This window comes from Protobothrops mucrosquamatus, unplaced genomic scaffold (genome assembly GCF_001527695.2).
Source record: "Protobothrops mucrosquamatus isolate PMUCROS unplaced genomic scaffold, P.Mucros_1.0 scaffold844, whole genome shotgun sequence".
Lineage (NCBI taxonomy): Eukaryota > Metazoa > Chordata > Lepidosauria > Squamata > Viperidae > Protobothrops > Protobothrops mucrosquamatus.
This window is the reverse complement of record NW_015387099.1, coordinates 374,672-397,611: the sequence shown is the minus strand read 5'-3', so window position 1 is coordinate 397,611 and position 22,940 is coordinate 374,672. Positions and strand designations below refer to the sequence as shown.

Here is a 22,940-nt window from a genome sequence, read left to right as displayed (position 1 = left end):
ACTTATTTCTATAAGCTTGAAGTTTATCTCAGGAGTGTAGAGCAATTAAAAAAAGTTATAAATACAGACAATCTCTTAAACAATCAAAAACAAAGGAAAGCCCAAAAAAAGCAAACTTAAATGGAGCAGTTGTTATGCCATAAATTTAGCAGTGGATAGCTTTGTAAGAATGAAACATTGAGTTTGGATTGATTCCTTGATTTTCCAGGTAATGCCGTGGATGACAGTTATCTCTTCTCCCATGTTATTTTTTTGAACATCTTGATATCCAGCTCCCCCCCCCCTCCTTTTCCTTTGCAACCTACATTTTGTAAAACTAAAAAGGTGGGGTTTAGGTACTAAATTGTGGTATTTTTTTACTGGGCATTGTAATGTAAATGATTGATTGACTGTGATTATTAACTAAATTCCCTCATATATTTCTTTTATATTCAGTCTATGTTTCTGTTTAATCCTGAATACATAACATGGCTTACAATTTAAGTTCCCAAGAGTAAATTGAATATATTCTAGATATTAACTACATCTTGAATAGACTCATGTATTTATCAAAATTTATTCTGTCTGGCCCATCTTGTACCAGTTAAATAAAACAGTTAACAAAAGCTTTAAGTCCTTTATAATAAATTCAAAAAATGCCTGCAAATATTTCTTCATAAGGAAAATACTTGACAGATCTGTCTTATTCGCATATAAGATACACAATTCACGATAAAAAATGCATATATCGGGAAGTGGGAGAAAGAAATTATAATGGGCTCACATTACTTTTCTAGCTGGGATCCTAAGAAAGCATAATGGTGAGATTAATTCTTTTCTAATTATACTATGTCCTTTTTTATTTTAGAGATATGAAGGATATCTTCTGGCATAGCAATGTAATTGTAGAACGCATTACACACAATCAAGTCAAAACCTTGACAGGAAGTATCTACATGTTAGAAGGGCATATTGATGCAGTTAACATGAAGAAAGAAGGTAAGAGAAAAGGAAAACCACAGTGACAGCCTGGAATTTTTATAAGCTTCTTGGGAAGATGGCTTCTACCTTGCTGCTTCTTTTCCAGCTGTTTATGCTGACCTAGTACCCAAACTGTCAGTCCCTAGTAATTATTTATGAGTTCTACATTGTCCTACATTGGGAGCTATGAGGCACCTGCCTAGACTAAAATAGATTAACACATACCATATAAGATTTAGTACTAATCACTGTGCTGCTGAATACAGCTACTTCATTACTTCTAATTCCCTTCTGGTGTTAAGTGAAATCTAACAACAACACATGTCTGATTTATGTTTGTCATGTGAGGTTTAAAATGATACCAGATTACTAAATATTAATTTGTTTCAAATGATAGCTTGAATAAGTAATAATGTTTGCAGGAAGGAGAATATCTTTAATATATCTATTGCTCAATTTGCTTAATGTGACTGTAAAATGATGGATGATTGAAATACTCATAAAAGCACTTTGCCATTCTAATTTGCAAGGGGTACAGAAATCTGTACTCTCATTTTATTTATGCATTTTGCCCAATGTGATCTAAGTTACTTTTCAAGTTTATATGCTTCTTCCATCTCAAAATTTGCTTTCTTTTTAAATTTAATTTAATGCTGATTGTGTGATAGCATCAGCTTGAGTAGAGTCTTGGATGTCATAATTTCTAAAATGCATAACTTTCCTCTATCTAGAAGTTTCCAAGATAACACTTGCATAAAAATAAAGGTAAGCATTACAAAAAGAGAGAGGATATAATACAGATTTAAGATAGTTTAGGAATTTTCTTAAAATTTTGTAATCCTGTAGGATTATCATTGTTTTGATCTCCTCCAAAGGTTTGAAAAATGGTATAAGAAGCACCCTTCTAAAACATAACAACTATCCAAAGGCTATACCTTTGTTTCAAACAGGAATACCACCTAAATTCATAAAGAAGTTTGGGACAGGAATTCCAAGAAATTGGAAAATGCTTGTTGAGGATTTGCTTTGTTATTTGAAAAGGTCAGTATCACTGAAAATGTTTATGTTTTTGAGTCGTTGTGATAGCTGTGATTGTTGGTAAGGATTTTTGAATCTTCAAAATATTTAAGAAAAACTTCACTCCAGCTTCTGCAGGAGACATGAAAGGAGCCTCCAACTGGGTGTCTCCCGGGCAGTAGTAATGTCACCGGCTAATCCTTTCAACCCTGAAGCGCTAAATTGTGATGCAATTTAGTCTGTGGCTTCAGGTAGTTTTTACTAATTTTATCTTCTTTCTCTTGAGTAAATTTCTAGAGTATTTTTATTGACAGTTCCTCAATTTGCAATCAATAATGCCTCAATGGAAGGACTGGTTATCCTTGTCTGTTTGAAATAAGAGCAAAAAAAAAAAGCCCTTTATACTCTTTTTCCTTTTGCTTTTCCTCTCTTTTTTCTGTATTCACCATTTTTCTTAGATGTGAATTATTTTACTGTTGCACAAAAGTCTTCCATAAAAGTTAAGTTTTTAAAAAGAAGATTCCACTTGAGAAGTTTATGTCCTGGTTTTGTAGCCAAAAGTTTGGAAAACTCCGGTCTTCTCTAGGTACTGTGGGAAGTCAGCCCCCCCCCCAGGGAAGGAAATATTAAAAGGGCAGGAAAATATATTTTCTCAAAGTATCTTGAAGAGGCAGGAAAGCATGCCCAATTTTCTTAATAGCCCCAGGCCTCCCACCCCAAGCAGGAACCAGCTCTATAGAGGTGCAGATGTAAATCCAGGGAGCTAGGAGATTAAGAAGACAAAGACCTAAAATCTACATACCCCATCCAAACTCTTAAGAGCAGTGGTTCTCAACCTTTTTAATGCCGCAACCCCAACCGGTTGTAAGTCGAGGACTAAACTGGTCGTAAGTCGAGGACTAAACCGGTCGTAAGTCGAGGACTTTCCCTGCCCAGGAGCACCGCACATGCGTGGTTCCGCCCCCTGCGCCGGCCAAGGCGTAGCTGGCAAGCGGCAGAGACGGAGCAGGCTGACCACCAGCTGGCCCAGCCCAAGGGAGGTAAGGCACCCGCCAGAAAAGGGGGAAAAAATGGCGGACAAAAAAAATGGCGGACAGCCTTGCTTGGCGACCCCCCGTGAAATGGTCGATCGACCCCAAATGGGGTCCCAACCCACAGGTTGAGAACCACTGCTCTAAGAGTCATTGGCCCCAGGGAAGCAGGATCTTTGAACATAATAAGATTGACCCATCACCATCAAAATACCAGAAAGGCACACTCAGACTCAGGTCAAAGTTCATGCCACAGGAAACTACTCCAAACAAAAGGCTTCAGAGGGTATAAAAACCTACTCCCCACATTGCTCAGCCCTTTTTTCTCTCCTCTTTGCTGCCAGAACCATCTTCCTGTCTGGCTCTCCTCTCCAATAAATTACAACCTTCTTCCCAAAGCAGTTGCCATGTTTATTCCCAGCTTGGATGAACCAGGATGAAGACTTTTCTTCCAACAGTAATTTAGGAAGAGACCTAGGAAACAAAGATGTTTCTGTATGGAGAGATGGATGAAAGCAGGGCTTGGAGTTACTGAATTGCCACCTTCTGTTGAAGACAGCCTTCTAGAACAAATGGGGGTCTGGATAGGCATCTCAGGCTTTATCTGATTCCCTATACCCGATTTAAACAAACAGCTTAAGAAAAGAGCTGCTACTGCAGCATACCAGGGTTTAAATGTTTTAAAGAAAATATGAAATTTGCTTAAAAGATTGAGGTGAATAATACTACTTATGCAAACCTTTAAATCTTAGGAAAGAAGAGAGAGCATTTCCTGTAAGTGGTGATAGCAAAGAAAGAAAAAACGAATGCTCAGAAGGACTTGATCTGCCCCAAAATATTGAGAGAAAATGTAAAATGAAAGACACCACTTATGATGTATTACCACTGCAAAATGATGAAATATATGGTATGCATGTTCTTTCCTTTGTTTTTGGAAGATTTTGGTAGCAAAGAGTCTTTTCAAAAAATACTGTTGTATTTATGATGTTCCTATCCCCTAGTAATTTCCTATGAAATTTAGTTTTGCTCACAATGGGAAACAGTAATAAAAAACGTGCGGACTTACAACCAAATTTTGGGCCTGATGACAATGCATACTGGAGAGAGAATAATGCTGACCTAGCTGTATGAGACAATTTTACCTAAATGAGATGGTAGCAATCAGTGATCTTTGTAGCATATGTCTTTCTCTTCCTCAGTCATGTTTACTTAGTAACCATTTCACTTCCAATTTAACAGATTGTGGTTGCTAAATGAGGAAAGGATGTATTAGCCCAATTAATCCATTAACCTTGTTAATACTATGCTCCATATAGAATGACGAGAATGGTATTCCGTGGGTTGTGAAAGAGGTATNCAGGAAACAGCCTTTCAGATTGTTTTAAAAAACCCAAAATATTTCCGTTACCAATAACTGTTGTTTCTATAGACTCCTGTTATCTTAAGCTAATAAAAGTTGACTGAAGAGAATTAAATACTCAGTAGGGCTACTTCACTTTTTCCTTGGATCAATTATGAGGATGCTTCTAACTTTATATTTATATTTACAGTCCAGTACCTTATTACACAGGCAGAAATTTGTTGTTGCTGAAGAATATTTTTGTGTGTGTTTGTTTTCCTTGTTAGGTATACAGATGAAAACAATTGATTTACAGAATGACGATGATGATAAAAGTATCACCCGTAGTGGGCGGCGTGTTAAGCCACCCATGCAGTTCTGGTGTGGGGAACGGATACGTCTTGATCAGGAATTAAATGTCACTATAAACAAAGGAGGTGCCAACTACTTATCACCTGTAAGATTTCTTTTTCTCCCTATATGTAAATTATTATTCTGGAGTGATGACAGTGATAGAAATTTTAAGCAGGTGCTTGTAGACATTTTGGATTCCTACAAGTTGAGAATATTATGGATTGAAAAATCCATTGTTTTTATCATTTAACTTGGAAATAGTTATTTTTCCCAAGTCTAAAGAAATCAGTTGAATAATTTGAGGGTGGCAAGTGGACCTTGTTAGTTTTTTCCTTGAAAAATTTTGCTTCTCATCCAGGAAGCTTTTTCAGTTCTGACTAAATAGTGGGGAATTGAATGATTTCTATTCTTTTCAGTCATTTGGTTGTTAGCTTACTCAGAAGGTTGTCATTAGCTCTCTGAGAGTCATTGAGGTCACTTAGAGGTTTATCTGTATCCTCAGCGTCACTTGAATCAGAGTGCAAATGGATATGGAACCTTCTTGGGTCTGCTGAGAGGACTATGTTGTAGACAGGAGATAGGTGGTGTTATATCCCTCCCCCTCTGTTGAGAGGCTGCTCAGTTTGAACATAGATGGCCTCTTTGACCCCTCTCTGTCCTGAATGTGAAGTTTGCTATCTTCAAAAGAGTGACCGTTGTCTTTCAGATGCAGATGGACTGCTGAATCCTATCTTGATGAATTTGTTTTCCTGTGTTGTTCCATGCATTTGTGAAGTGGTTGTTTTGTTTCTCCTATGTACAGGTCTGCACATGTCTCACTGCATTGCACTGCATATACCACATTGCTCTGTTTGTGTTTAGGTATTTTGTCCTTGGGGTGGATAAACTTCTGTCTTAACGTATTCCTGAGCTTAAAATGTGCACATATTTTGTGTTGGAAAAACTCAGAAGGATTTTCAACCAACACAACATATGTGCACACTTTAAACCCAGGAATATATTTAAAATGCATGTTAAGTTGCATGATATTGTGCATGCTGTGCACAATCTGTAGCTCCTGGATCTGCAACCTCTGCTTAAGGAGCAGTGACAGTCATGGCTAGGAAGGCCCTTGCACAACTTTGTACTCTGTGTCAAATGAGCCTGTTCCTGGATTGAGCCATTATACTCGCAATTTCTCATATTCTAGACCAGGGCTTTTCAACTTTTTCACCAACTGTACCACTTTTAGGATATGGCAATATTCGAGTACCATCTAGCAAGGTGTCAAAAACTTGATGACAAAAAAAGAAGGAAAAAAGTGATAAAGTACAGGTAGTCCTCGACTTGCAACAATTCGCTTAGTGACTGTTCAAAGTTACAATGGCACTGAAGTGACTTATGGCCATTTTTCACACTTATGACCGTTGCAGCATCCCCAGGCTCATGTGATTTATGTTTGGATGCTTGGCAACTGATTCATATTTATGATGGTCACAGTGTCCCAGGGTCATATGATCCGCTTTTGCAACCTTTTGCAAGCAAAGTCAATGGCAGGCCTGCTGGTGGCCAAGTGCTAAGGTGGGACTTCCTTCAGACCCTCCCTCCCTTTCATTCCAATCTCCCTCCCTCTCTCCTCTCTTCGTTCCTGTTTCTCTCCTTCCCTGCCTCCCTCTTGCTCGTTCCCATCTCCTTTCTTCTGAAGGAAGAATTTGAACCGCCCCCCATATTTTCCCTCTTCCATATATTTATCAAACAAGGAAAAGCCTCCAGAGACAGAAAAGACAAGCCGGTGAGGGAACTCACTTAAAAGGGTGCATTCCCCTTTAAGAATTAGCTACTGGCTAGAAAGGAAAGTTAAGGAGCCTGCAGCTGGCACTTAAGAAAAAACAAACAAACAAATGTATGGCTGCTGGCTAAAGCAGCTTCCCAAATAGGTCCATTCATAAGTAAACAAGTGCTACAGGCAAAATCTATTCAGGACAAAAATACTTCAAAATCCCTTGCAGCAAAACTTACAGTTAACAATAGCAGAGCAATAGAATTAGAACCAGTAAACCCTCACCCCAAAATCCAACATGAGCCATCAGCCACAATAGAAATTGCCAAACACTCCTTAAGAATGCAAAGCCCACATTGCACAAATCCCAGAACTTCAAAGTCATAAAATCACATAAAAATCCTTCCACTCTCCCAGTTTGTTGTTCAGCTGATCCAGAACTGAATTGCTGAAATGGCACTTTGCTTCTGCCAATAAACATCTCTTGAGCAGCTGGAGACTTTCTCTCACCTGTTTCAAACGGCAGCACTTCATTTTTTTTTTCTCTTAAAGGTATTGCCTCCTGGCTGGAAAGCAAGCCCCCAGCTTTTTTTTCCAACACTTACTTCCTTTCCATTTCCCTCCCTCCTGCTCTCTACCTCCCTCTTTTTCATTACCATCTCCTCCCTCCCTCCCTCCCTCCCTCTGTGTCTCACCTCCAGCCAATGCTGCCTTTCTTCATTCCTCATGGAAGGTGACCCCCTCTCCCGTTGCGTTTCTTACCTGTTTGTCGCTCACCTGTGTGCGTGCCTGGCACAGATGGCTGCCACAGAAGTTGTAGATCGGCTCCCAGCCGACCTCTTTGATCTCCTCTCCTCTCTCCCCCCCTCCTTCTTTTCCCTTTGGTGTAGCTCCAGTTGACTCTTCCTCCTCCCAAGGCTGCATCTTTTTTTTCTCTCCCTCTCCCCCCCAAACTGCCTCCTTTTATAGCCTCTCCTGTCTCCGCCCCCCTCATCCTCCTTTCTCTTCCGGGTGACCCGAAAGTGCCAATCCTGGGGCCTTTGCCTCGCCCCAACCGCCCTGCAGTTCCTGAGGACTCTCTAATGGCAAGTCCTGAGCTGCGTCGCTTTGGTTCGTTCCCTCCCCCACTACATTTGGCTAGGCTGGGCAGGGTCGCATACCACCTGCCAGGTGCCAATGTATAATCAGTGGTACGCGTACCACCAGTTGAAAAGCCGTGCTCTAGACAGCTCCCAGCTGGACTATTGCAATGTGCTCTACATGGGGCTACCATGGGTCTTTCAAATGCAGATGGATGCTGAATCTTGTCATAAATGCATACATACTATGGTAGCAAGCACAATAACATTCAGAATATATTATGTTAGTTGTGTCTCAGTTATACATGTGGTTTCATAATTTTAGGCCCAGTTTAAAAATGCTGGGTTTGGGCTTTAAGGAATAAAAGTTTTGGTTCATTATGGGTTTTTTTTAAACTAAAACACAATTCTTTGCTACTTTGCTCCTTCCACTTAGCTCCAGAAGGCTGAACCATTCTTGCATGACATCAAATGACTTAAATATTTCAGAATTATTTTTAATAGATATACTTTGGGTTTCAAACATTCCCTGATACTTCTGAAGCCTAATTCTTCTGAGAAATGTTCTAATGCTGTAAATAAAATAAAATAAAATAGCGCTAGAATACTCCTGATGCAATGCAACCATTCCAAGGATGGAAAGTTTTGACTTGAAACATTTTGAGCACTTTTCTCTTGTAGACATTAAGAGCCTGACCAGGAACAGTCTTTGTAGTAGTGGTCCCACATTTATAGCATGTTTTCCTCAGTAAATTTGGGGAATTGGGATTGGAATTTTAAAGAGAAAACAATAACATTATTGAGTTGCTAATTCTACTGAACAGTTTTAAAGAACTTATAACTTTGTTGTTGTTGTTATTGATGCTAATTTCAGTACTGTTATTTTTTTCAATAATTTTTGAAATTTGTTATTTTGAAATCTTGAATATTACTTCAAACTAGAAACTGTTACCTGAAAGATATTGTATATTCAAATAATAAAATCTATAGTGCATAAGGCTTGAACTTTAAATGAACTGAGAGTGCAACTTCAAATCCTTAAATCATAAAGCTGGAAAAGACCATTTAAAGCATTGACACTAATCTGCTAAGTTCAAGAAATCAAAACAAAGTTTCTGCTTGAAGACATCCATTGAAGGGGAGACCAATAGTTCAGAGGATTTTAGAAAAGTGTTACATTAGGAAGTTGGTATAACAATCGGTTAGAAAATGTCTTCCTGTAAGAATCTAGTTTATAGGTTAAGACTGGTCCCCAAACTCTGGTATGTGCAAAGACATCGCCTCTCTCCCCCACACAATGCTGCCACCTCCGCTGGTCTGCCGAGCTGGAAAGGTTGGGGAACACTGGGTTAAGATTCTTTGTATTTTGTATTCTGAGTTGACAGTGAACAGGTTGTGGCCATTTAAGTGAAACAACCTCAGGTAGTTGAAGAATGCCTATCTATAATTACCCAGTTGTCTTTTCTCAAGGCTAAATCTTTACTTGCAAGACAACTTTTATGTCCTGATAATACTCATTGCATTTCTTGCCATTTATTCAAATTTGTCTGAATCCCTTTGAAAGTATGTTATTAAGAAAATGAACAGAGTCCTGGAAGTGGAATTTGACTAGTACAGGATAAAATTGTACTTTTCAAATTATGTTTGCTTATATTAGTTTTTTTGTTCCTCAAGCCAATGAGCAACACGGCATCTGGGAATAGGCAGACTTTGAAGTTTACAAAGAAAAATGGTGAGAGCCTTTTTAAAGATCATAAAGAAGTGCCTTCGAACCAAGCAAAAGGTAGAGAATATTTAAATTCACTTTATTCTGGAAATTATTGATTCAAAAATTCTAATAGCGAACAGGGTACCCCATCTTTACCTGGAGGACATGATAACTAATGGCCTTAACCCATGTTAAAGTCATAAGCGCTATTAGGTTGCAAAATATTTTTCTTCGGGTCAGGTAAGTACATGATCAGAAAGGTCGATAGGTGGGTAGGAAGTGTGTATGTTAATCTTCTTTATTATTTATTTATTTTATTTATCATATTTTAAAATTATCTTCCTCACAGGGACTCTGGGCAGTGTACAATAACATGTTTAAATATTTATAGATGGCAATTTTCCCCTTCCACTTTTATAAAACATGACTTGTATTCTTTCAGGTACGAAATGGTATAGGGTTTCCTGCCTGAGCAGGAGGTTGGACTAGATGACCTCCGAGGTCCCTTCCAACTTTATCATTATTATTATTATTATAATTTACAATATTAATGTTGTTGTTCTTAATGAGGTTGTTCTTGAAAATTATACTTAGCTTGCCAAATGCCTGCCAACCACATTTAACACACCATTCAATTTCCTTTTTTATATCACCTTCCACTGAGATCCGTTAGCCAAGATATATGTATGATACTCTATTTGGGTAGATTTGATGATCCAAAAGTGAGGAGTCCTGCATGTTAGGACAAATTGCTCCCTGGTCAATGCAAGCCACAACAAAATATTGGTTAAAATAGTCCAGGCCAGGTAACTGATGAGTAATGAGTTTGAAAGGGAAGACAACTGTCATTAAATCAAGACAAAACACAGTGCTGTTGATAAATAGGAAAGTGGACTCAGAGATTGAAATTATAATTTTGGATAGAGTGGCACTGTCTTGAAACAGCACAGTTCAGAGTCAGGGCATACTCTGTGATCCTGAGCATTTAACTGGACATGGTTGTGATGAGAATGGTTTCCATACATTTACACATTACACGCCTGTGCAATCATTTGCACATTTCACTAATTTTCTATACCTTGCTGATAATGATATTATGACTACAAAATACTCCCTGTAGGGCAGGCTATGTTTGCAAATTGTCTGGAAGGTGCAGTTGATGTTAAATAGAATGATTTGGCCGCTAACCAATGAAAGAGATAGGGATTGTTTACCTGTATTGAAAAGATATGCAGTGGTTGCACAATTTGAATTGCTGGGGCTTAAAGGAAAGGATTGCCCTCATTTTACAAATCTGTCTCAGTCCTGTTTTCAGTGCTACAGGAGTGGTTGTTTTGAAAATGCCACCTCTGTTTAATGCCCCCCCCCCCCTTTTTCTGGCACATAAGAGGATTTTCTCATGTTCCAAGAGTAAGGAACATATTTCCTTGGAGCTGACATTTGCTCCCTCTTTTAGTACTTATGCTTTTAGTGGTTAATTTTAGTGCAAAGATTTTGTTTTGATTTTTGTTTTTAAAATTGTATGTTTTGCTTTTGCTGTTTAAATCCTGTCAGCTGCCTTGAATATGTGCAGAATAGAAAGGTGAAGAAGAAATTAATTCTATTAACAAATTATAACTTCATTGATTTAGAACATAAGCTAACTTTTATTTCCAAAACTAATTTTTGCCTAGGAAAAATTAATATGAAATCTGAGAATATAACCAGGAAAACTGAATGTAAATTGAAGGAAAAGTCGCAACAACTTATTTCAGACACTGAAGAAAATGACTCTGAATTAATCATTAAAGATATTTACAAAAAGAGAGTCACTGTTATGCTGACCCCTCTGGAAAAGAAAAGAATGCAAGAAAAGCAGCATTCCAACAGGAGGCCCAGAAATGAGCTAAATGTGACTAAGGAGGGTGGACACATTACTTGCTATGAAAGAAACTTGGCTGATGGAGAGTTAGACACTTTCAACTGCCCATTAAATTTGTTGAAACAACATCAACAAATTGAGAAAGTTGTGGAAAGTGTTCCTTGCACAGATGAAGATGAATCTAGTGAAGATATCCCATGTATTAAAAGGAAAACACAGCCTTCTTTCAAAAGAGAAATATCCCACAAGGAATGTAATGATACACAAGAATCATCATGTGAGCAAAAAAGTACAGAGAATTGGATAGCACCTTCTCGGAGCAGAAAGACAAAATGTTCTTACTTTGGCCAGGAGGACATGCTGGAAGAATTAAGTAACAAGAGTTCTTCTGACTTGAGTACCAGTTCTGAGCTAAGGAAAAGGAATAGACAAAAGTCACCAAAGGGGTTCAAGAAAGCCAGAAGGAATGTTCTTACATCAAAGACTGAAAGTGAAAACAGCATAAAGGAAATTCCTGTGAAAGAAATTAGGATAAAAATACCTACCAAGAGAACTAAGGGTCACATTTCAACTAATCCAAAAGCCTGTCCTGTGACTGGAAAGCCGGACAAACAGAAAAAGTTAAGAAATGCTGTGGAGTCTTTTCCAGACACTAATGAAAACTGGACTGAAGAAGAATTGCAAAAGTTGTACAGGCAAGTAAGGATGGTCTGACCGTAATTTTCCCTTGTGCTGTAAGATGCTGTCTGTAACTCTGTGACTCACAGAGCTTTTCTAATGCAAAGATAACAAAATCCGATTCCATATTAGGGAACAAAATTATTTGTAAGCTTTATTTTTCTAATCTCCTACCCAATTCTGCGAATGATTTTCCTCCTTTACAACTCCCAACTTTTTTGCAAATTTCTGATCTCTTCTTCTCTCTTCTACCTCCTCCCCTTTTAGATTCTATATAGAGTCTAACTTTCATAGTGTGAGCACCAAAGTTATAATATAATGTGCTTCACCGAATCCTTCATATTTTTATAGGGCAGTGGCATCTTTTCCTAAATACAAAGGTGATTTCTGGTTGGATGTGGCAAAGACTGTGAGAACGCGATCTGCTGAAGAATGCCAGCAAAAATACATGGCAGGGCGTGAAGGGAGAAAACGCTCCTCAAACAAGACCACCGAGCCTAGAAAAAAGGAAGAAAGAGGTACAAGTCTTGACCTCTTCCCTGTCTTCTTCCATGCAAAGCCAGACACATTTCAAGATTCCCATTCTGGGAGTATGGAATTGTTGGAATCTGGGTAGACTTTCAGCAAAAACATAGCATTTTTCTAATTTGTTTAGGGGTGCAATTGAATTTTGCAAAATTAGGCAAGCACTTTTCTGTTTTAAGATGAATAAAGGCTGTTTTTTGAATCTGTACTTGAGAATATTGGGAGAAATTTTCAGAATTTTGGGAAGAGATACTCAGGCAGAAATAGGATGCTTATGTATATCATTGTTTACTTGTTGGAAAATATGGCTATGTACGAACTAATTCTGTCTTTAAAATGGTTTGATGAACCCGTATGTGTATGGTGTTGTTTAAACACAATTAGTGTAAGGGCTGAACAAAATTCCAATCTAAAAATTCAGGTTAATGAAAGTAACAGGCTTTTTAAGTGGCTTCTCACCTTTGTCTACAATTTCCATCCTGTTGCAAAAATAGAATTTCCATGTTAGTTTGTATCATTCTTGCTGGTAGATAGGGGAATACAACAGCCATTGGCAAAAGTGGGAACCCTGAAAAGGAAACTGCAGATACGGAACTTCCTCGAACAGATGCCCAAGGATAACCACGACGACATCTTTGCTTCAACACCTTTTCAAAATAAGAACACAAAAGTAAATACCACATCTGTTGTTCATATTAGAATATTTCTACCAGGGATCCATCAGACAGGGCTTACTAAGCATGGTAGAACTGATCATGACAAACTGGAAAGTTGTTTTCTTGGGCTTGGATGGTGGGAAATAAATTCATTCTTGATTTTGTGCTGGTCTTCAGAAATACATTTATAGGAATCATGGCTTATGTCTAGATCTCAGTCCAAAATGTATATATCCGTACAACAGACATTTTCTAAAATATCTGGTATCCATTGGGATTCTAGCTATTGCAGAGAGTTACTAATACACTGTTAGTTGCAGGTAGCTAGTAGAAGAATGTACAAAAGAAAGAAAATATAGAAAAATTGTACCCCTCTATTACTTTACTCTGCTTTTCTAAATGTTATTACCCAGAATTCAGTCCATCTTTAGCAGCAAATATTTGGTCCTTATCTGAGAGATTTTTTTAAAAAAAAACTTAGTAGTTTAAGTTTTAATAGTTTTTTAGTTTAATGTTGTAGACTTATTAGACTAGGCATTTGTCTTTTCCATTTGCTTATGTTTTACTCAACTTTCTATCTGCTTCTGGGCCTTTTCCCCTTAAAAAATTTCAGAACCATGAAACTCTCACAGGTTTACAATCATTACCCTACTTATATAATTCCTCCTGTCGATAAGACCCACCTCATGTATTGAAACTATATTACTTTCACATAAATAACTAAAAATTATATTACCACCTTAATTATGGGTGATTTATAATAATTGCATCATCTTCTAATCAGGGGAAAAATGAAATTGAATTTACGCAACATGAGAAAGATGCTCTTGGTTGGGGATAATATCATGGTAAACTTACAGCAAACACCTTCTCTTTCTGGGGATAACCAAGATATGATCTGTAGTTGCCGCAGTTCTACATGGCCCCAGAGGAAGATGGTTTCCAGTTGAAAGACAGACATCCTATCACACCTGCTTCAGCTATTTCCCCTTGGGTGAAGACACCCCAATGTGACCATGTCAGCCCTGGCATGCTGGAATCTCTAGATAGGTAGGTACTCTGGATAGATTCTGTTCATGATTTTAAACAGCAAAAGTAACTGCTTCTTATGAGCAGAAATTATTCTAGGTTCACTGAGGTCATTGCTGACAAGTGTGTAAAATTCACACATAAATACACCATTCCAACAATAAAGATAGGACTGAGTCAAACAACAGGGGCGTTGGATTATGTGGACATTTAAGCATTCTGGAATATGCTGTTTTGGGGTGGGGGACAAATGTAGGAAAAGAAATACTGAAAAGAAGGATATTGAACAACAGATCTTGCGTGGGGGGTAAAATAAGTAGCTGGTACTGCTACAGCCTGACAATAAGCAAAATAGATCTTGCTTCTTGAGAATAAGCGAGACAAATTCACATACACAAATTCTCCATTGAAATTGTTTTTTTATTTTAGGAAAAACCGGGAAAAACATGTCTTCCACATGGAAAAAAAAATCAAAGGCAAGGAACGCACATGGGTGAATGTAAAGAAGAAATCGGTAATGCCTTTCCTTCATTTATCGTCTACAAAGACAAATTAGATTCCTGCATTTTTAAAAAAAAAATAATAATTCATGCATTTTTCTTATCTCCCTGAGGGGATCTAAAGCTATTCATAGGACCAGGTTATTTTCTCGATAACTATATTTTTTTCGCTGAATAAATAAAAATAGCTGTCAAATCCACTTCAGAAGCAAACAACTTTATTAACAGCTAAAAATTGGAAATGGAACCTGAAAAAAATTAGAGAGATGAGGCAGTCAGGATCAAGAGCCAACTAAGTTTCTTAATTAACCTCCTCAGAGGAACTTTGTGGCTCTGAGGTGTGTTGAACCACAGATGCCCCTGTTCAAAAGGACAATTCATAAAGCCATTTCCCAGTAACAAGCTGTTTTGCTATTTAATCACAGCCTTGAAAAAAATGGTTCTTGGCTGGTTACCTGCCGACTGACTAACCTAATCTAGAAACTTTAGCATCTCCTTCCTCTTCCTGCATATACTACCTGGGAACGTCGCATGGCAGGATTACAGAGCTGGAGCATGAAATGCGTATTCCACGGCTTTAAGGTTTATCTTAAACTGCAGCCTAGTGTCCTTGGCTTGTTTGTTTTGCCACAAAGCTTTTCTGCAAGCTTTTTGCTTGTAGGAAGTAATATGTCTTTTGTCTCCATCAGGCTGTGACAGGGTTCACTACTTCCATGCCTCCAAGAAGAAAAGTCTTTACTTTTGAAGGTAGGCAGGCCTCTTTCACTTGCTTTATACAATGTTGTCAGGATTTAGGCTTAGACTTGGAGTGCCCAATATGGTAGGCACCATCAATGCAGTTAGTCCTCGATTTACAGTTATGCATTTAGTGACTGTTCAACATAATGGCATGGAAAGAAGTGACTTACAACTGGTCCTTGCACTTATGACTGTCACAGTATCTCCAGCGCCACGTAACCAAAATCTGAGTGTTTGTCAACCAGTATTTATTTATCACACTTGCAGCATCCTCGGTCATGTGATCACTGTCTGTGACCTTCCCAACAAGAAAAGGAAAATCAATGGGGAGAAGCCAGATTCATTTAACAACCACATAATTCACTTAGCGACTGCTGTGATTCGTTTAACAACCATGGCAAAAAAGTTGAAATTGGTTGTGGCTCACTGAACAATGGATCACTCCTTGCTTACCAATGGACATACAAGTCTCGATTCTGGTCATAAGCCGAGTTCTCCCTCGACGGCTGCCACTGTGCCCCGAGTTCTTTAAAAAAAATAAATAAATAAATAAATCATGTAACAAAACTGGAAACCTTCAGATTGCAAAATAAAGGGAATATCATTAATACAGATGTTTTATGAAATAGGCAAGCATCATATTTGCAATTTGTTCTCAAAATTCAGAGTGTTTCTCAGAAAAAGGTTGGGGACTTCTGGGCTGGATAATCCCAAGAACTTTCTCATTATTTTTGCCAAATGAAGGAAAGGAGGTTCTTGGCCTGATACATAGCAGCTTTCTCCTGTGAGAGGTTCCAGAGAAATTTCTGTGCATGATATGAATATGAGAGTTAGTACAGGTAGTCCTTGACTTATGACCTCAATTGAGCTCAACATTTCTGCTGCTAAGCAAGACATTTGTTAAGTGAATTTTGCCCCATTTTACCATCTTTCTTGCCACAGTTGTTAAATAAGTCAGTGCAGTTGTTAAATTAATAACACGGTTAAAGTGAATCCGGCTTCCCCATTGACTTTGCTTGTCAGAAGCTCGCAAAAGGTGATCACATGAACATAAATATGAGTTCAGTTGCCAGGCATCCAAATTTTGATCATGTGACCATGGGGATGGCTCAGTGGTTAAGTATGAAAACAGTCACAAGTCACTTTTTTCAGTGCCATCATGACTTCAAACGATCATTTAATGAACTTTTGTAAGCTGAGCACTACCTGTATCAAATGAAGGGCTGGAAGTAGTGGTCTACAAAGGAAGCTGCCTGCTGCATGTATGAGCAACATTGCAGTATGCAGTAGTGAACACGGCATGTTTCGGGATTTGTAATTGGAAAGTATTTTCTTCTGCACCATTCATTTGCCAAACCTTAACATGAAGCCAGCAGACCAAGCAGCTCATGAGGTTCAGTGACTGCATAGTTAAGAATTAGTTCCAGATTTAGGCACCCAATTTTACTACTTGTATTTTCCCGAGTATATTTCCCAGAGTGGGAAATCTCAATTTTAAATGCAGATATTCAGAAATTGAAATCCATAATTATGAATGCTTGATTGCGTTATAGTAATTTCTGTATACAGTATTTGTTAAAAAGTAAAATAATCCTGACTCCTGGGATTGTGAATATCTATGCATATGGTTTGCCATATTCTCTTTAACTTAATTGGTTTGGGGTGGGTTTTCATGCAGTATAGAATTTCTCTCCAGGATAAGTTGAGCCTTTGATATTAGCTATAAGATTGTATCTGAGGATGGTATTGTATGGGATCACTTTGAATATCTGGGGTTTTTTTTCTTACATTGCTATAGATGCAATAACTTCTGATGGAGTGAGGAATCTCTTTGAAGTGGAACAACAAATACAGTCTGATGAAGAGGAGGATATGTATTTTTCCACATAGCCAGTAGCTACCTGATCCATAGCTAAAAATATTTTTAATAAACTGCAACCAATTGAGTTTTGATTTCAGTCTGTTTTGATTTGAATTAAGTTGTTCCCCAGTTCTGTGCTCTCAAGTATTCAGAATAGGGAAAAATCTACCGTACACACTTAGCTTTCTTTTTTAGAAGATGTGATGTGTAATTTATATAAAGAGATAGCTGTGGTAATTACCCTTTTTTAAGGGAAGTAAAATAATGTTTTTAAAAGTTACTTATACAATAAATTCAAGAACATTGTTTGTAATAGCAAAGAATCTCTGTGTTTTCTGTTCCAACAGCAGTGCTTATGTATTTTTGTATTAAACTTACTTAGTGCCTTTTAAATGTTTTTGATACCTTTTTAATTTGGCAATTACAGTGAAACTGGATACATAAAATATAACCACAAATATGTATTAGCCCAGTGTATGGTTAGTTTGTGTCTGGTATGTTCTGTGAACGAAGACCAATGAGTTCAATAAATCTGGAATAATACATTATGTAAACACAGTTACTCTATCAATGTATAAGCTGGTAGTATTACATTCTTAACAATTTAGAGAAGAGAAAACTAGTAGAATAACTATTCCGGACTTTCTATTTAAGGGCATAAGGTTTTCTGAAATTCTGCTGCCTCTTCCAATGAGTCAATAATAATCATTACATATTTTATAACACACCCATAACACTCTCACCAGCATCTGCATACATATTACAACTTTTTAAAAACACTTTAAATAGCTACTGTACAGCACAAACAGCAGTGAGCCATTGTCACCGTAGGCAGTGGACAGGGAAGAGGGAAAATAATGTGAGAAGAAACAATCCTCTCATTAAGCCTTTTCTCACGGTAGGCCTATTGAAAATAATTTTACTGTGAGTACTATATTGATGAATTAGTATTACTGCTTGAAATTGGTGTACATTTAACATCTGTGATTGGTTCTCATATACCATAGGAATTATTTCAAGTGCATAAATAACTTTCTTACATGGTAAAGAAAAACTTCCAGTGATAAGGTAGGACACTAACGGTGAACTAAAATTACAGATCTCTGCTGCAAAAGCCAGAATGTCCAGGACAGCAAAGGAACCCCAAACTCTGCTGTCATCCACTTGTCTGAAATGTTTCAATCTTGATTTTATTTTTTTTAGCCTTATGCTGTACTAGCCTCTTCCTTGACTGAGAAATACTGGGTGAGACGGTGTTCTCTTGCAGTGCTGTATTTATCACTGCCTGAATCCACCTGGAGGCCCCCATTCTGGAGGCGCACACCAGCCAGGGGGATCTAACTGACGGGTACAGGCAGTCCTCGACTTAACAACGGTTCGTTTAGTGACCATTCAAAAGTACAATGGCACTGAAAAATGTGATCTATGACCTTTTTCACACTTATGATCATTGTAACATTTCCATGGTCACAATGGTCAGAAGCTTGGTATTTGACTCATATTTATGACAGTTGCAGTGTCTGGGTTCCTGTGATCACCTTTTGCAATGTTTTGACAAGCAAAGTTAATGGGGAAGCCAGATTCACTTAACAACTGTGTTACTAATGTAACAATTGCAGTGATTCGCTTAAAAAATGTCTCACTTAAGAAATTTTGGGCTTAATTGTGGTTGTAGGTTGAGGACTACTTGTAGTTGCACTGACAGCATCGAGGGTCCTGTCTATCTCATCAGGTCCAACAGGATCAAACTGTTCCCAGATAATCAGGTAAGGCCAATCCACAGGCATCCCTAATGGACCTTCCGCTCATTTGGATTCTTACTGAGAATATGTCTGTTCTCCGATTTCACACAATGAAACCTTGAATGCTTAAAATCTTTTAAAGCATGTATTAAGTAACCCTACATATTTGCTTACATTCCCAAACCTACAGATGTATACTTATAAGAGCTTTAAAGAAAAGTCCATCATTTTTGGAGCAAGTTCTGGCTAAGCTAGCAATATTTATTATTAATGGCTGTAACAGTTCACTGACCCAGTAATTACACTTTGCTTCTAGGCAGTTTTTACAGTAAAATCTCTCAATGTTTTTAAAAACCTAAGGGACAGAAAAGTACAAGTTAGAAACAGCTTTCTCTACACTACATAGCAGACCAGATACACAGTCCAATTAATTTTTACTTACTGAGAAAATTGCTTGTGGTTTCCTAATTTCATTGTTCTATCTTTTCCGTTTTCCTAATGTTATCTTAATGAGAATTTCAATAAGGCATTTGATGGTTAGCTCTTCCACATGGTGGAAAGAGACCTTGGGAAAAGAAATAGGCAAAATTCCGAGTGCAATTTGTTCCTCAAGCCGTCTATAATGAGGAAGGAGCTATGGCAGTGGTGGCGAACCTGTGGCACGGGTGCCAGAGGCGGCACTCAGAGCCCTCTCTGTAGGCACGTGTGCCGTTGCCCCAGCAGAGTTCGCCAGAGTAGCGAGCACGTGGCATTTGGAAGCGACAGGGCAGGAAGTGAGTGAGTAAGCGGCGTTGGCCCCCCCGGGGATGCCCCGGAGATGGCGAGGGACTGGCCCCGGCCACGCTCACCCAGTCTGTGCCCACTGCAGCCACACCCGCCCAGTGGGCACACCCCCATGCGCCCCCTGAGGGCACCGCAATGCTGATGCAGCCCTGGCACTTTGTGATAAATAAGTGGGTTTTGGGTTGCAGTTTGGGCACTCGGTCTCTAAAAGGTTCCCCATCACTGATCTATGGGAAGGAAATCAAGCCTTCCCACCATTTATAAGGGCAAATGGTTAAAAACTACCTTTGAAGTCATTGGCTGTTGTTTCCTTGTGCAGGACAAAAGATAAGATATTGTAATGGACTCAATACACAGTAAAATGGGGGGAAAGTTCCAGGCTTTTCAGATGAACATCCCTTCCAGGATGCCAGAGATCTTAAGTAAATGAATGAAGGTGAATATATGTGTCTCAGGATAATGTTGCAGGATCCAATCTGGACCGGTCACCAGGACCAGAGATTTCGTCTTCAGAACTTTTGGATTTGTGCTGGAACTCATCCTCAAGGAATTTTGCTGCGTGCTTTGGGCTGTTCTGTGTGTAGTATTTATATGGTACCTGTTGTGTGTAGCTTTTTACATGTAGATTGAGGAGTTGATGGATGGCTATTAAGTTGTTGGCTGTTGTTTCCTTGTGCTGCCCAGCCCTCGCCTCTTAAGTACTTAATAAGCTGGGGGTAGCTTCACATTGCAATAAATAAGGACATATATTCAATTATGCAGCTACTAACATTGTTGGACGATTAGGCACAAAAGCAGCCAGGTAAGTGATTGAAGCCTGGGAAATGGACCCCTCATCAATCAATAGGAGTGCTGATTTACCCCCAGCTTATCAAGGACTTAGGAGGTGAGGGCTGGGCAGCACAAGGAAACAACAGCTAACAACTTAATAGCCACCCATCAACTCCCAATCTACATCTAAAACCCTACACACAAAGGGCACCATATAAATAGCATATACAGAACAACCCAAAGCACACAGAGAAGTTCCCTGAGGATGGGCTCTGGGCACAAGTCCTAAAGCTCAGAAGACAAAACCTCTGGTCCTGGTGACAGACTCAGACTGGATCCTGCTTCTTAATTAAATAACAAAAGATCCTTACCTCAAAGAGGTTGCTGCTTCCATCTGGATGCTAAAAAAGCAGAAACCACAATACAGCAGGGTGCTGACTCTAGGAAACCCAACTAAGTTTATTTTCTTGGAATTCCTAGAGGGTGGGTACACTTTGGAAGAACTGTCTGAATATTTAGGTGGCTTCTGTGGAAATTTGTTCCATAGAAGGGTGGGCATTATTGAGAAGGAGGGAGTCTTAACAGCTTTGCCTGTCAGTTCTCACTGGATGAGCAAAGTCAACCTGTAGAAGTGGGGCTAAGAGATAATAACCATCTCCTATTAGGAGTGTGATAAGGGCAAATGTAGTACATAGCTTCATAGACACTGCAGAAACACTGCAACACAATGATCTACATACTCGATCCTTACAGGCAGCACTATCAATGGTACAAAAATTGCTGAGAGATTCATCAGAACCTGAAGGATTACATTCTCTCTTCCTGATCTTGCCAAATGAAGGTATGCCCGTGTCGCCCAAGATCTAAAGTCTCGGAATTCCAACACCGGCTCAGGAAGAGACGAAGCTCTGCAGAAGGGACACTAATACAACAATAGCAACTCTGTGTCCCCTAACCACTGATTCACTGCTGAGTGTACTTTCTTATTGCCACCATGGTTCTCAATAGGAATTTTAGAAATGTATTTTTAAAACTTCAACTTCTTGATCAATTTTGCTGATTAGGGTGACTGGTAGTATCGACTAGTACTCTTATCTATTTCTGTAGTTTTAGAAGAAAAGCAAGGGCACTCCCGCTCTTATAAAGAGCATTCAACACAGTCTGAAGTTTGTTCTGTCAGTACACTCAAAATATTTCCAAAAAAAATCTGAATGAAGCTGTTTTATTCCACGTTTAAAATTAAACCTTTTTATGTCCATGTCATGCAGATTGCAGATATAAGGCAAGTGAAAGAGATCCTTTGCAACACACATGAGTAAAGCACTTTTGCCCAAAACCCACAACCACATTAACCAACCACAACCAAGGTTCAGGATAGCTGCTTCAAAGGCTTTTTCTTGGTTGTTTCCACAGCTTTCCAGACCATATGGCTACTGCAACATTTTGAGGGGTGCTTCACTGACATGAATGTAGAACTTCAAAGTAGAACACTTTGAAGAATAGCTAATATACATCCCCATAAAGAAGACTTATGTGCATTTGACAAATTTTAGCAATCCCTCTTTCTTTTTACATCTTCCTCTCTGAGTATCTACAGTATAGCTGGAACAGGAGGACAACATGGATGGTTTTCACAGTATCAAACCTTTATCTTTTAATTGGGAAAAACAGCTGCCTTCAGAAGCAAGAGAAAGTGGAAAGATGGAGTAAGGAGCCTGTATTAAGGAAAGACACACTGGCTACTTCTATAGAGGAACAAGGCAGCTTGCAATACAGAAACTCGTTTTGTTTGGAATTTTATTTACATATCTTACACTGAAGGAATGTAGTAATAAAGTGCTTCTGTTTAAAAGGGATGTCCCACTTTGATTTATAGAAGGTCATGTGACAATCTTGGGCAACATCTGAGTGTCAAAGGTGTAGTGGATGTAGCGGTACACTTCCTCTGCTTTCTGCTGATTGACCTGAGTGCAGCCTGCCATCTCCCTTGGGGTACTGGAAAGGAAGAAGGAAATGAATGCTTCTCATTAAGGCACTAGTTGTAACCAGGACTCTTCAGCAAAAACACAAAGGGGAAAAATATGAAAATTACTAGAACAGACAGGATAGTCAGAGAGGTTCACAAGGTCTTAATGATAATTCCCGCCTGTGTGGTTGGCTTAAATATTCAGGTCCTGTAAATGCCTGTGGCTATCTCTATTTACATTTAATTTAATTTTAATCTAAGTGGTCACCCATCCTGACTCAGGATGGCATATAAACATCGTACAAAATAACATCAGAATGAATTACATACTATCTTTCTAAGCTATCAAAGCTTATACATCAGGGCTCTACTCGGCCTCCAGGGCTCAGGGCTCTACTCGGCCTCCAGGGATCTCAGATCCTCGGGCCCGGGATCACCGGCTGATGTTATGCAACGCCAGGTCCGTGGTAAATAAGGCCCCCCTCATCCAAGATCTTATTCAAGAGGGGGGTGCGGACCTGGCAGGTATCACCGAGACCTGGCTGGGCACGGAAGGGGGAGTGCCCCTCGTTGATATTTGCCC

The 22,940-nt window shown here is 38.8% G+C and overlaps 2 protein-coding genes across 2 annotated transcripts in view; one reads left to right on the top strand and one right to left on the bottom strand.

The window, feature by feature from the left end:
* Positions 1–467: 467 nt before the first annotated feature.
* On the top strand, positions 468–15,241 carry MIS18BP1 (MIS18 binding protein 1). The gene is made up of 10 exons (XM_029284692.1): positions 468–493; positions 848–978; positions 4,635–4,804; positions 9,214–9,322; positions 10,921–11,803; positions 12,138–12,304; positions 12,842–12,981; positions 13,872–14,017; positions 14,426–14,510; positions 15,158–15,241. The coding sequence occupies exons 1-10, from the start codon at positions 468–470 to the stop codon at positions 15,239–15,241; spliced, it is 1,941 nt and encodes a 646-aa protein (XP_029140525.1).
* A 718-nt stretch (positions 15,242–15,959) lies between these two features.
* Positions 15,960–22,940, bottom strand: part of FANCM (FA complementation group M) — a 59,587-nt gene continuing 52,606 nt past the window's right edge. The window contains exons 23-25 of the mRNA XM_015819013.1: positions 22,285–22,386; positions 17,023–17,212; positions 15,960–16,016 (exon numbers count right to left, since the gene is read on the bottom strand). Coding sequence (XP_015674499.1) covers positions 15,960–16,016; positions 17,023–17,212; positions 22,285–22,386 — 349 coding nt within the window. The remainder of the gene's footprint in view (positions 16,017–17,022; positions 17,213–22,284; positions 22,387–22,940) is intronic.

What these genes read in the sequence shown, in the direction of transcription:
- MIS18BP1 (XM_029284692.1), top strand. Translation starts at nt 468, where the DNA reads ATGGCTTACAATTTAAGTTCCCAAGA. An exon ending in AGTTAACATGAAGAAAGAAG is followed by an intron (nt 979 to 4,634) that starts GTAAGAGAAAAG and finishes TTTCCTTGTTAG; the next exon opens with GTATACAGATGAAAACAATT. An exon ending in GAATTGCAAAAGTTGTACAG is followed by an intron (nt 11,804 to 12,137) that starts GCAAGTAAGGAT and finishes ATATTTTTATAG; the next exon opens with GGCAGTGGCATCTTTTCCTA.